The 13,862-nt window shown below is 40.5% G+C and overlaps 1 protein-coding gene across 2 annotated transcripts in view; it reads right to left on the bottom strand.

Annotated features, from left to right (window-relative positions):
* FSTL4 (follistatin like 4) overlaps window positions 1–13,862 on the bottom strand; it is a 456,287-nt gene that overhangs the window by 397,171 nt on the left and 45,254 nt on the right. For both annotated transcript variants that reach the window (XM_032628573.1, XM_032628572.1), the window contains exon 3: window positions 5,567–5,600. In XM_032628573.1, coding sequence (XP_032484464.1) covers window positions 5,567–5,600 — 34 coding nt within the window. The remainder of the gene's footprint in view (window positions 1–5,566; window positions 5,601–13,862) is intronic.

Genomic DNA, 13,862 nt, shown 5'->3' with positions numbered 1-13,862 from the left:
AACTATAAAGGGGCTATTAGAGGCAGCTGCCAATTAAGGGGATAATTCCAAGGGTTTTCACAAAGTGAGGCTCTAGTTACACACTCAGGACTGGCAGGTCATGTTTATGTAGGAGATTTGCATTGCTAAGGAGCCAGAGCCAGCCTGGCTGTGTGACTGTCACTCCCCTCTCTTTTTCCGTGAAGACAGCAGCGTCCCTCCTCCCAGGTTTCCCTCACAGCCCTGCTGGAAGCCACACCAAGCTGGTCTAGACTGGAATGTGTGAGTGAACCATCGTTGGGAGGGTGGGTAATGCAACGTGACATTGGTGCCCACCCCCAAACCCACAGCCTCTAATGGCAGCACAAGCACAGACATCTGGAAGAGCTTACAGATCACCCCATGCTCTAAGAGATGGCTGACAAGGGCTGAATTATCCCAGTTGCTCGCTCAGCTTACTCAAGTGTTCTCTCATGGCTGGAATTCAATGTGATGGGATCAGTCAGAGAAAAGCACTGGTTTGAGTAGATGAATTCTGGCAGTCATAATCAGCATCAGCCCTCAGAGTGAACATGGGAGTGTCTTGGAGAGGTGAGGTTGGCAACTTTTGCTGAAGCTTCAGAAAAAGTTAAAATTAAATTGTAGGTGTCTAGAGGGAGGTGTAAAAACACCTGCCTTAGAAAGCAGATAAAGAATCAGCCATCTCTCCTTCCCCGTGCAGCTGGCACAGGTGGGTCCCAGGGCAGGAGGATAATATAGGACTGCCCTGAAGGTGGAAGTAGGTCCAGCTGGGGTAGGCATGTACCCTTCCTAAGAGACGTCCTCCCAGTATTGCTGTCCTGCCACAACCTCTGATACTCTATTTCCCAAGAGCCCTGACCACATATCTAAATTGGAAACAAAGCTCCCTTAGGAAGTTTTCTTCCAAGAGTTCCGCTCAGCTTTCTGGGCTTGGCAGTGATCATGTATGTTTAGAAATCCTTGGATGGTGAAGCAAGATCAAGTCCCTTAAGCCACCCCACCCCGCCCATTAGAGAGGTTCACTGCATCAGAGGGACATTGGTCCAGAGGGACACTGACCCAGAGGACTCTTTGTTCCTACCAAAATTAGCATGGAAAGGAAGGAGTCTCATGCAAGGTGCTATCTGCTCTGCTCATACCATGGGTTACTGAGAGTCAAGGGAGGTAAAGGACATGAAAGCTCTCTGAAAATTTCAGAACCACTGAGACATAGTTATCATTATAACTAGCTCACCATTCTCTCCATGCCCCACCCTCGGAAGACAGTCACTGGTGCTGGGGCATGTCCTGGGCTCTGATGAAGCACTCCCTCTCCATGGACTCTCTAGAGCAGGGCTTGCAAAGGGCACTGCATGGAACGTCAGCCCAGAGATGATTAAAAGCAACAGATCAAGATGCCATGGGAAACTAAGTTTGGGAAATGCTGCATATTACACCTCCTTTTCAAAGTCCTATTTAGCATCTTAAAGGGCTGAGAGGTGCTGCAGTAAAAATAACAACTACTAGCTCAACATTGAGTCCAGCCTTTACCAAGTGTATTATTTCCCTATGGCTGCTGTAACAAAGTTCCATAACCTGAGTGGAACAAGAGAAATCTGTTTTCTCCCAGTTCTGGAGACTGGAAGTCAGAAATCAAGGTGTTGACATGGCCACACTCCCTCTGAAGGCTCTAGGGGAGGATTCTTTGTCACTTCTTCCTAGCTTCTGGTGATTGTCAGCAATCCTTGGTGTTCCTTGGCTTACAGACTCATCTCTCCAATCTGTGCCTTCATCGAAGCATGCTGTTCTCCCTGTGTGTCTGTGTCCACATTTCTCTCTTCTCAAAAGGATCTCACTCATTGGATTAGGGCCCACCCTATTCCAGTATGATCTCATCTTAACTTAATTACACATCTGCCAAGACCATATCTCCAAGTAAGGTCATATTCACATGTTCTGGGTTAGGACTTCAACATATCTTTTTGGGAGACACAACTCAACCCATAGTACCAAGCTTATGTGAACATAGAGCACTTTCATCAATGCACCAGCTGGTAATATCTAGATATCCACATAACACTCCCTAAAAGTGCCTTTGTAGAACCAATGACTCAGTGCCTCTCTTGCTTAGCACTAGGACAGAATCACAGTGAAAAGTACATATAAAAAGCAATTTTTAAATTTGCACTTTATTCAAGAAATGATTGTTGAGCAACTATAGGCCCTGGGCTAAGGCCTTGAGGACTCTGGGAGTGAACGAGGGGAGGGTCTCAGCTCTCAGGAACTGAATGACCTAACAGGAGCCCTTAACTCTTAGGTAAAGTAGGGTAAGCAAAAATCTTCAGAAAGAGAGTTGGAAGGGGTGAGGGAAAGGTGGAATTTCACAAAAGATGAGGGACAAGGAGCATGCAGGCTGCAGGAACAGTGAAGGCCAGAGGCAAGAAAGCTGGGCTACAATCTGGGAACTGTGACATCACTGGATGGGAGGGCCACAGGGGGAAATAAAGCAGAGACTGGGTCTGAGGCACACAGTGCATTCATGTCATCCTAATGATCTCCAACCCAACTGTGACTTAGCCCAGACTCCATTTCCACTGCTAATATTAGCCCCCTCATTTCTCACTCCACAGACCTATTCAAGAGTTTGCAAAAGTCACATAGTGTAAAGTTGCAATTGGTCATCCATTTGTTGCAATGAACTCTGGTTGGAGCTGATATCTTGAGTCAGATGTAGTATTAAAACAAACAAACAAAAAAAAAAGGAAAACATCTTGGGTTTTGTGGTTCAGAGGCTACCTCTCTAGACCTTTCCAGAATCTCCTGGGCTTGGTAAACTGGGCAGAAAAATTCAGAGTGTTAATTATTTGCTCCTCTTTCAGTGCCAGATCAAGATAAGTGTATGTTGCTAGACAAAAATGTCTTACTTGTGTTTGTAGGAATAATAGTTTATTGAAATATTCACAGTACTTCTACTATTTTTATACCCATACACTGTTCTGGAGAAGATTAATAACCCTACTCTCATGCTCCCGTATAAGTCCAGCAACGAAGGTTCTCGAGTTCCTCTTGTCTTGTCATGGGGACTCAGGAGTTGACCAAGGAAAACTATTTGGCCCCGTGAGGAATGGCACTGTCAGTGTCTGTCCTGGATGGAGCCTAGTCAGGAAGCAGTCTGGAAGTATACAGTTGTGGTCACCTCATGAAGATGCCTGGCAGGTGGCTCTCAGGAAAAATACTAAGTCTGGATCATCCACAGAGCAGCTTTGCATGGGGAGATGGTGGCTCCAAACTGGAACTGAACTGCCTTCCACGCACTTGACCAAAGCAATGAGAGTGGTCAGTACGTGTGGTGTGAATAGCAGGTTTAAAGAGGAGGAAATGTTTTCTGCTTTCCTTTGTCCTTGGACTGCTCAAGCTGAACAGTAGGTGACCACTGTTTTAAAGGAACCAGCCCCACTTGGCTGGTTTGCATCAGAGTTCCATTTCATCCCTAGCCTTGAGTTCCTTTTGGTCTGAAAAGGTGGTTTGTCTCATGATATCCACAGCTAGAACATTCTCTGTAATTATGAATTGTTTTACATTAACTAAAAGAGAATGTCTTTGATCACCAGAGTTTGTCAGTTTTGGATTGTTTCCATTGTGACATTCTTAAATTTTTTGTTTCAAAATATTAAAGTAACTCATGTTAGAGACCCTTTCAACATGAAAGGCTTGTAGTTGAGACATTACATATATTTTACTGTTTATAAAAAAAGTCATCTATACCAAAAAAAAAAAAAAAAAAGATTAACAACCCTACTACCCAAGCCTGTGAATCTCAGACTTGAAAATACTCGGAACCCACTCTTCCTTCCTTCCTGCCAGGTTATAAGCACTGACATTAAGGCACTGGGCTATTTCAGGAATTTTCAAACACTCAGCCTTACCAGAAACAAGCAAGAAACACATCAGTTCACAATAGGAAGAAAAAGGTTTATGTTATGTCAAGACAAATTTACCAGTACAAACCCAAGGCATATGCCAGTTGTGAAACATGCTGCTTCTAGAGAGAAGGGGATTATGGATGATTAGAGCACAGCCTGACCATACTTTTGCTCATCCTCAGACACTCAGTCTTCTAGGAATCGGGAGTCTCGGGTACAGTAAGGTCTTTTATGCCTTTGAGCAAAAGTACATGTGGTTCTCTCATAACCTAGCCTTACTATTCAAAGACATTTCTAACACAAGGACAGTAATATTCCAAAACAGTTAAGTTTATATGTGATTCCATAACTCAACTTAATTCTAAACAATCACACTCAGGGGTAGTGAATAAGTAGTATTCTAAACCAAAGTTCATGCCAACCTCTCTCCTACTGGCTATTTCTCTCCAGTTTACATGTTATCGCACTCACTGTGAACACACCTTTGAATAAGAAATATGCCTTCCCTGCCCCACCCACCTTCATCCAATTTCATTTGATTTTGATATCCAAACAATGCAGTTTACGCTATGGATGCAGTTCAGAGGACATTGAGTCCAAAACCAGATGATGGCAAATGAGAATGAAAGCCAGAAAATTCATCCTATAGCTAGATAATCCAGATCCTTTGTATCCAGGATTCCAGCACCATGGACAGCAGCAAACAACCAGTTCTATTAACCCATCGGTACAGATAGTATGGAAAGTTTAGGTCTAGGAACACACTTTGGTAACACGGCCATTCTGTGTCTTTCACTGTGCTGCATAAAATAAGAACTAAACCCGCGGGAGGTTTTTAGATTTGAAAGTCAATATGGTATTTGCTCACTTTTAAAGATTGGCGCTCTTTTTGGAGACAATACCACAGAGAAGGACACGTGATTAGGGCTAAAGCCAAAGGCCAGACTCTAGACCAAGAACTCACTTTGGTTTCTGACTTCATCCTCCCATCCCTGCAATAAAGGGTTGACTGGTGGTGATTTCCATAAATCATACAAAAGACACCCTCTCATAAGAGGCCAGGTATTACTGAAAGCAAGTAAACTTCAATTTCCACTAAAAGATTTCAGAAGTTACCACCCATATATATATTTACCTCAGTGATCAGAAAACGAATGTGCTAGAGGAACTCTGGCAGGGAAAATAAAACACCACTGCATTGTTTTCAGAAGGGAAATTAATTGCTTATATCTATTTCAGCTTAACTGAAGTTGTAAAAATCTAATCAGAAATATCTTTCACAGTGGCACATGTTCCCAGATATTGAAATACCTCAAACCATAAACCATTTTTTATTGTTGAAGTGGTTTTCACTGGGTGGAACTAAATTATTACTTCAAACTTCACTCAAAAGATGAGGCCTCTCTGGAGAGACTGTAGACATTATCATGAATAAGCCAGTTCGCCAGATCCCATCTCTGATACTAGAAGGTAGAAGACGTAGTTCTCACAAGCAAACCTGGACTTGAGTTCCTGCAGTCCCTAGAGGCAAGTGACAAATACTCAGCACCCAGAAAAGGCCACACGAAATGTCAAAGAACAGGCTGAAGTTCGTCTTAACTTCAACAAACTACATCCAAATGCCAACAACGAAAATGAAATGAGTATGAATGCATCTTCCCTACCTTCTCTTCTTGTGACTTCAAGGCGTCTGGATTCCTGCAAGAAAAGAAAGACTTGGTGTTTTCGAAGAATAATTCATATGTAGAGATACTTGAAAATATCTCACCTGTTGTTAGACATTTATTCACAGAACGGTAAACAATCTCATAAGGACAAGACACTCAGCAACGTGGGGTTTATTAAACTCTCATACATACACACATCTGTAAATGTAAACTACTTGTTGCTTTGTTGGCTTAGGCAAAAAATACTGTTAATCATGCAGTTTTTAATGGGTGGAGCCAACTCTCATGGTCTTCCTTATGTGGAAAGTGGGCTGGTATCAGTTGTTAGGAAAGACCTCGTTCCAAGTTGAATTCCCACCCTCCACCTAGACTGCAGGTGCTTGTAGGGCCTGGGGAAAACATAAGAAGACAGGGGCCAGAATTATATGAGCAGTAGTAGGTTGTGATTGATGGTGCCATGGTGAAGACTACCATTGCTCCGGTGCAGGTTACGAGCGTGATCTGGTGACTGATTATGCTCATCAATAGTTTCCAAAAGGTGGGATATTATGGACAATTCGGAAAGCCAGTCCATGCCACTGCACTGAATTAACCCCTTGGCTTTTCTAAATTCAATCTCATCTTCATGCACTGTGCAAAGCAATAAGCAAAGTGTTCCAGAAGTTACATAGGTAAAACAGAGTCCCTGCATTGAAGATATGCACAGTTGAATAGAAGGGTACAGAACAAACACAAAGTACTGAGAAATAAAGGGGTGATTTTGCCTTGATAAATACCAATATATTCACATTCAACTGAAAACATAAGAAAAAGTTTTTTTTTTTTTAAAGCACTTTGTAAATAGCACTGAAGAATGGGAAGGCTTTCAGACAGCAATAAGGGAAGGAGGGTGCACCAGGAAGAGAGAATGGCTTGAGAAAAGACAGGGTGGCAAAAAAGTACAGGGCATGGTCAGGAAGCAGGAAAAGACCCAGTGGGAAGTAATGGGGGGAAAGGCTGAAACATATGGCGGTTTCATAACTAATAAAAAGTAACTACAATCCATTATCAATGATCAGTTTAGGAATAAAAAGCCTAATCTTGAGAATAAGCTGAAAATCCATTCTAGCAACTAAAGAAAAGAAGATCAAACACTGAACTTGGGACAACTCAAAATCACAACCAAAAAGACCATTCAGCACCATCACTTTTTAAACAAATGATACTGTCTTTCATACCTTAACATTCTTGTCTAGCATTCTTATGGAGCCAGGTAGGGGAGGCAATATTAGAAAGGAAACTGAGGAGGCACTGAAAAGATTGTCCTGCCCAAATTACACTTTCTGACCGCCATCTCTGTAATGCGTCAAAAGCCCAAGTGGAGCTGATCTCCCTGTGCTATGCGGCTGCTTCCCACTAGCTATCTATTTTAAGTTTGGTAGTGTATATATGTCCATGCCACTCTCTCACTTTGTCACAAGGTTCACTTTGTTATAAAGCAGAAACTAACATACCACTGTAAAGCAATTATACTCCAATAAAGATGTAAAAAAAAAAAAAGCCCAAGTGGAGACCAATTGAAGATACATGTTATAGTGCAGCAGCACATCAGCACAGCACAATTAACCAAACAAGCTTCCAACGTGCTGGTTCCTCAGCAGCTCAGGGTTCAAAAGAGGGAGCTTGGGCGGTAGTAACTATAATGAGAGATACGGAAGCCATGAAGCACATCATGCACTGAGTAAACCCAGCTCCTCCCACGCTGCTCCTCAGCTCTCTGCTCTAGGGGCTGGCACCTCCATCCTTGGAAATAACTAGTATTTGTTATATGTGATGGCAAATGATTCATATATATTGATGTAACCGACCACATGACTAAATTTCTTATTGCTTGTAATACATTTCCCAATGATTCTTTCGGGCTCTCCATTTGTATATTTATACAATCTGCATATAGCAGTGATTTTCTTTCTTTCTCCCAGTTTCTAGGTCTACAGTTGCTTTCTCTAGCCTTATTCTTTTTTTTTAACATCTTTATTGAAGTATAATTGCTTTACAATGGTGTGTTAGTTTCTGCTTTATAACAAAGTGAATCAGTTATACATATACATAACTCCCCATATCCCCTCCCTCTTGCGTCTCCCTCCCACCCTCCCGATCCCACCCCTCTAGGGGGACAAAAAGCACCGAGCTGACCTCCCTGTGCTATGCAGCTGCTTCCCACTATCTAGTTTACATTTGGAAGTGTATATATGTCAGTGCTACTCTCTCACTTCCTCCCAGCTTTCCCTACCCCTCCCCGTGTCCTCAAGTTCATTCTCTACCTCTGTGTCTTTATTCCTGTCCTGCCCCTAGGTTCTTCAGAAACATTTTCTTTTTTTTCAGATTCTATATATATATATATATATATATATATATATATGTGTGTGTTAGTATACGGTATTTGTTTTTCTCTTTCTGACTTACTTCACTCTGTATGACGGTCTCTACGTCCATCCACCTCACTGCAAATAACTCAACTTCGTTTCTTTTTATGGCTGACTAATATTGCATTGTATATACGTGCCACATCTTCTTTATCCATTCATCTGTTGATGGACACTTAGGTTGCTTCCATGTCCTGGCTACTGTAAATAGTGCTGCAATGAACATTGCGGTACATGACTCTTTTTGAATTACAGTTTTCTCAGGGTATACGCCCAGTAGTGGGATTGCTGGGTCATATGGTAGTTCCATTTGTAGTTTTTTAAGGAACCTCCATGCTGTTCTCCATAGTAGCTGTATCGGTTTACATTCCCACCAACAGTGCAAGAGGGTTCCCTTTTCTCCACAAGCTCTCCAGCATTTATTGTTTGTAGATTTTTTGATGATGACCATTCTGACCGGTGTGAGGTGATAGCTCATTGTAGTTTTTTTTTTTTTTTTTTTTTTTTTTTATGCGTTACGCGGGCCTCTCACTGTTGTGGCCTCTCCCGTTGCGGAGGACAGGCTCCGGACGCGCAGGCTCAGCGGCCATGGCTCACGGGCCCAGCCGCTCCGCGGCATGTGGGATCTTCCCAGACCGGGGCACGAACCCGTGTCCCCTGCATCGGCAGGCGGACTCTCAACCACTGCGCCACCAGGGAAGCCCTCATTGTAGTTTTGATTTGCATTTCTCTAATGATCAGTGATGTTGAGCATCCTTGCATGTATTTGTTGGCAACCTGTATATCTTCTTTGGAGAAATGTCTGTTTAGGTCTTCTGCCCATTTTGGATGGGATTGTTTGTTTTTTTGTTATTGAGCTGCATGAGCTGCTTGTAAAGTTTGGACATTAATCCTTTGTCAGTTGCTTTATTTGCAAATATTTTCTCCCATTCTGAGGGCTGTCTTTTCGATTTGTTTATAGTTTCCTTTGATGTGCAAAAGATTTTAAGTTTCATTAGGTCGCATTTGTTTATTTTTGTTTTTATTTCCATTTCTCTAGGAGGTGGGTCAAAAAGGATGTTGCTGTGATATATGTCATAGAGTGTTCTGCCCATGTTTTCATCTAAGAGTTTTATAGTGTCTGGTCTTACATTCAGGTCTTTAATCCATTTTGAGTTTATTTTTGTGTATGGTGTTAGGGAGTGTTCTAATTTCATTCTTTAAAATGTAGCTGTCCAGTTCACCCAGCACCACTTACTGAAGAGGCTGTCTTTTCTCCATTGTATATTCTTGCCTCCTTTATCAAAAATAAGGTGACCATATGTACGTGGGTTTATCTCTGGGCTTTCTATCCTGTCCCATTGATCCATATTTCTGTTTTCATGCCAGTACCATACTGTCTTGATAACTGTAGCTTTGTAATATAGCCTGAAGTCAGGGAACCTGATTCCTCCAGCTCTGTTTTTCATTCTCAAGATTGCTTTGGCTATTCGGGGTCTTTTGTGTTTCCATACAAATTGTGAACTTTTTTGTTCTAGTTCTGAAGAAAAAGCCATTGGTCGTTTGATAGGGATTGCATGGAAACTGTAGATTGCTTTGGGTAGTATAGTCATTTTCACAATGTTGATTCTTCCAACCCAAGAACATGGTATATCTCTCCATTTGCTTGTATCATCTTTAATTTCTTCCACCAGTGTCTTACAGTTTTCTGCATACAGGTCTTTTGTCTCCTTAGGTAGGTTTATTCCTTGGTATTTCATTCTTTTTGCTGAAATGGTAAATGGGTGTGTTTCCTTAATTTCTCTTTCAGATTTTTCATCATTAGTGCATAGGAATGCAAGAGATTTCTGTGCATTAATTTTGTATCCTGCTACTTTACCAAATTCATTGCTTCACTCTAGTAGTTTTCTGGTAGCATCTTTAGGATTCTCTATGTACAGTATCGTGTCATCTGCAAAGAGTGACAGTTTACTTCTTCTTTTCTGATTTGGACTCCCTTTATTTCTTTTTCTTCTCTGATTGCTGTCGCTAAAACTTCCAAAACTGTGTTGCATAATAGTGGTGAGAGTGGATAACCTTGTCTTGTCCCTGATCTTAGAGGAAATACTTACAGTTTTTCACCATTGAGAGCGATGTTGGCTGCAGGTTTGTCCTATATGGCCTTTACTAAGTTGAGTTAAGTTCACTCTACACCTACTTTCTGGAGGGTTTTTATCCTAAATGGGTGTTGAATTCTGTTGAAAGCTTTTTCTGCATTTATTGAGATGATCATATGGTTTTTCTCCTTCAATTTGTTAATATGCTGTATCACATTGATTGACTTGTGTATATTGAAGAATCTTTGCATTCCTGGGATAAACCCCACTTGATCATGGTGTATGATCCTTTTAATGTGCTGTTGGATTCTGTTTGCTAGCATTTTTTGGAGGATTTTTGCATCTATGTTCATCAGTGATATTGGCCTGTAGTTTTCTTTCTTTATGACATCTTCGGCTGGTTTTGGTATCAGGGTAATGGTGCCCTCGTAGAATGAGTTTGGGAGTGTTCCTCCCTCTGCTATATTTTGGAAGAGTTTGAGAAGGATAGCCGTTAGCTCTTCTCTAAATGTTTGATAGAATTCGCCTGTGAAGCCATCTGGTCCTGGGCTTTTGTTTGTTGGAAGATTTTTAATCACAGTCTCAATTTCAGTGCTTGTTATTGGTCTGTTCATATTTTCTATTTCTTCCTGGTTCAGTCTTGGAAGGTTGTGCTTTTCTAAGAATTTGTCCATTTCTTCCCTGTTGTCCATTTTATTGGCCTAAATTTGCTTGTAGTAATCTCTCACTATCCTTCGTATTTCTGAAGTGTTAGTTGTTACTTCTCCTTTTTCATTTCTAATTCTATTGATTTGAGTCTTCTTTTTTTTCTTGATGAGTGTGGCTAATGGTTTAACAATTTTGTTTATCCTCCTCAAAGAACCAGCTTTTAATTTTATTGATCTTTACTGCTGTTTCCTTTATTTCTTTTTCATTTATTTCTGATGTGATCTTTATGATTGCTTTCCTTCTGCTAACTTTGGGGGTTTTTTTGTTCTTCTTTCTCTAATTGCTTTACGTGGCAGGTTAGGTTGTTTATTTGAGATTTTTCTTGTTTCTTGATGTAGGATTGTATTGTTATAAACTTCCCTCTTAGAACTGCTTTTGCTGCATCCCATAGGTTTTGGGTCATCGTGTTTTCATTGTCATTTGTTTCTAGGTATTTTTTAATTTCCTCTTTGACTTCTTCAGTGATCTCTTGGTGATTTAGTAGTGTATTGTTTAGACTCCATGTGTTTGTATTTTTTACAGATTTTTTTCCAGTAATTGATATCTAGTCTCATAGCGTTGTGGTCGGAAAAGATACTTGATACAATTTCAGTTTTCTTAAATTTACCAAGGCTTGATTTGTGACCAAAGATATGATCTATCCTGGAGAATGTTCCATGAGCACTTGAGAAGAAAGTGTATCCTGTTGTTTTTGGATGGAAAGTCCTATAAATATCAATTAAGTCCATCTTGTTTAATATATCAATTAAAGCTTGTGTTTCCTTATTTATTTTCATTTTGGATTATCTGTGGGGTGAAAGCAGGGTGTTAAAGTCTCGTACTATTACTGTGTTACTGTCGGTTTCCCCTTTTATGGTTGTTAGCATTTGCCTTATGTATTGAAGTGCTCCTATGTTGGGTGCATAAATATTTACAATTGTCATATCTTCTTTTTGGATTGATAGCTTGATCATTATGTAGTGTCCTTCTTTGTCTCTTGTAATAATCTTTATTTTAAAGTCTATTTTGTCTGATATGAGAATTGTTACACCAGCTTTCCTTTGATTTCCACTTGCATGGAATATCTTTCTCCATCCCCTGACTTTCAATCTGTATGTGTCCCTAGGTCTGAAGTGGGTCTCTTGTAGACAGCATATATACGGGTCTTGCTTTTGTATCCATTCAACTAGTCTGTGTCTTTTGGTTGGAGCATGTAATCCATATACATTTAAGGTAGTTATTGATATGTATGTTCCTATTACCATTTTCTTAATTGTTTTGGGTTTGCTATTGTAGGTCTTTTCCTTCTCGTGTTTCCTGTCTAGAAAAGTTCCTTTAGCATTTGTTATAGAGCTGGTTTCATGTTGCTGAATTCTCTTAGCTTTTGCTTGTCTGTATAGGTTTTAATTTCTCCATTGAGTCTGAATGAGATCCTTTCCTGGTAGAGTAATCTTGGTTTTAAGTTTTTCCCTTTCATCACTTTAAAATGTCCTGCCTCTCCCCTCTGGCTTGCAGAGTTTCTGCTGAAAGATCAGCTGTTAACCTTATAGGGATTCCCTTGTATGTTATTTTTTGCTTTTCCCTCACTGCTTTTAATATTTTTCTTTGTATTTAATGTTTGATAGGTTGATTAATATGTGTCTTGGCATGTTTCTCCTTGGATTTATCCTGCATGGGACTCTGCACTTCCTGGACTTGATTGACTATTTCCTTTCCCATATTAGGGCAGTTTTCAACTATAATCTCTTCAAATATTTTCTCAGTCCCTTTCTTTTTCTCTTCTTCTTCTGGGACCCCTATAATTCGAATGTTGGTGCATTTAATGTTGTCCCAGAAGTCTCTGTCCTCAATTCTTTTCATTCTTTTTTCTTTATTCTGCTCTGCAGTAGTTATTTCCACTATTTTATCTTCCAGGTCACTTATCCATTCTTCTGTCTCAGTTATTCTGCTATTGATCCCTTCTAGAGAATTTTTTATTTCATTTATTGTGTTGTTCTTCACTGTTTGTTTGCTTTTTAGTTCTTCTAGGTCCTTGTTAAACATTTCTTGTGTTTTCTCCATTCTATTTCCAAGATTTTGGATCATCTTTACTATCATTATTCTGAATTCTTTTTCAGGTAGGCTGCCTATTTCCTCTTCATTTGTTAGGTCTTGTGGGTTTTTACCTTGCTCCTTCATGTGCTGTGTGTTTCTGTGTCTTCCTATTTTGCTTATCTTACTGTGTTTGGGGTATCCTTTTCGCAGGCTGCAGGTTCATAGTTCCTGTTGTTTTTGGTGTCTGCCCTCAGTGGGTAAGGTTGGTTCAGTGGGTTGTGTAGGCTTCCTGATGGAGCGACTGGTGCCTGTGTTCTGGTGGCTGGGGCTGGATCTTGTCTTTCTGGTGGGCAGGTCCACGTCTGGTGGTGTGTTTTGGGGTGTCTGTGGACTTATTATGATTTTAGGCAGCCTCTCTGCTAATGGGCGGGGTTGTGTTCCTGTCTTGCTAGTTGTTTGGCACAGTGTGCCCAGCCCTGTAGCTTGCTGGTTGCTGAGTGGAGCTGGCTGTTAGTGTTGAGATGGAGATCTCTGTGAGAGCTTTTGCCATTTGATATTATGTGGGGTGGTCTCTGGTGGACCAATGTCCTGAACTCGGCTCTCCCACCTCAGAGGCTCTGACCTCACACCTGGCTGAAGAACCAAGACCCTGTCAGCCACTCAGCTCTGAAGGAAAGAGAGAAAGAAAGGAAAGAAAGAAAAAATAAAATAAAAAGTTATTATAACAAAAAATAAAAAATTATTAAAAATAAAAAAGTAATAAGAAAGAAAGAACAGCCAAACCAAAAACCAAATCCACCAGTGATAACAAGTGTTAAAAACTATACAAAGAAAAAAAAAAAGGACGGACAGAATGCTAGGACAAATGGTAAAAGCAAAGCTATACAGACAAAATCACACAAAGAAGCATACACATACACACTCACAAAAAGAGAAAAAGGAAAACATATTTTTTTTTTAAAAAAGGAAGAGAGCAACCAAATCAATAAACAAATCTACCAATGATAATAAGCTCTAAATACTAAACTAAAATAAACATAAAACCAGAAAAAAATTAGGTGCAGAAAGCGAACCCCAAGTCTACAGTTGCTC

This window comes from Phocoena sinus, chromosome 3, assembly GCF_008692025.1.
Source record: "Phocoena sinus isolate mPhoSin1 chromosome 3, mPhoSin1.pri, whole genome shotgun sequence".
Classification (NCBI taxonomy): Eukaryota; Metazoa; Chordata; class Mammalia; order Artiodactyla; family Phocoenidae; genus Phocoena; species Phocoena sinus.
Note: the sequence above shows the minus strand (reverse complement) of the source record. Positions and strands in the feature narration are given on the sequence as shown.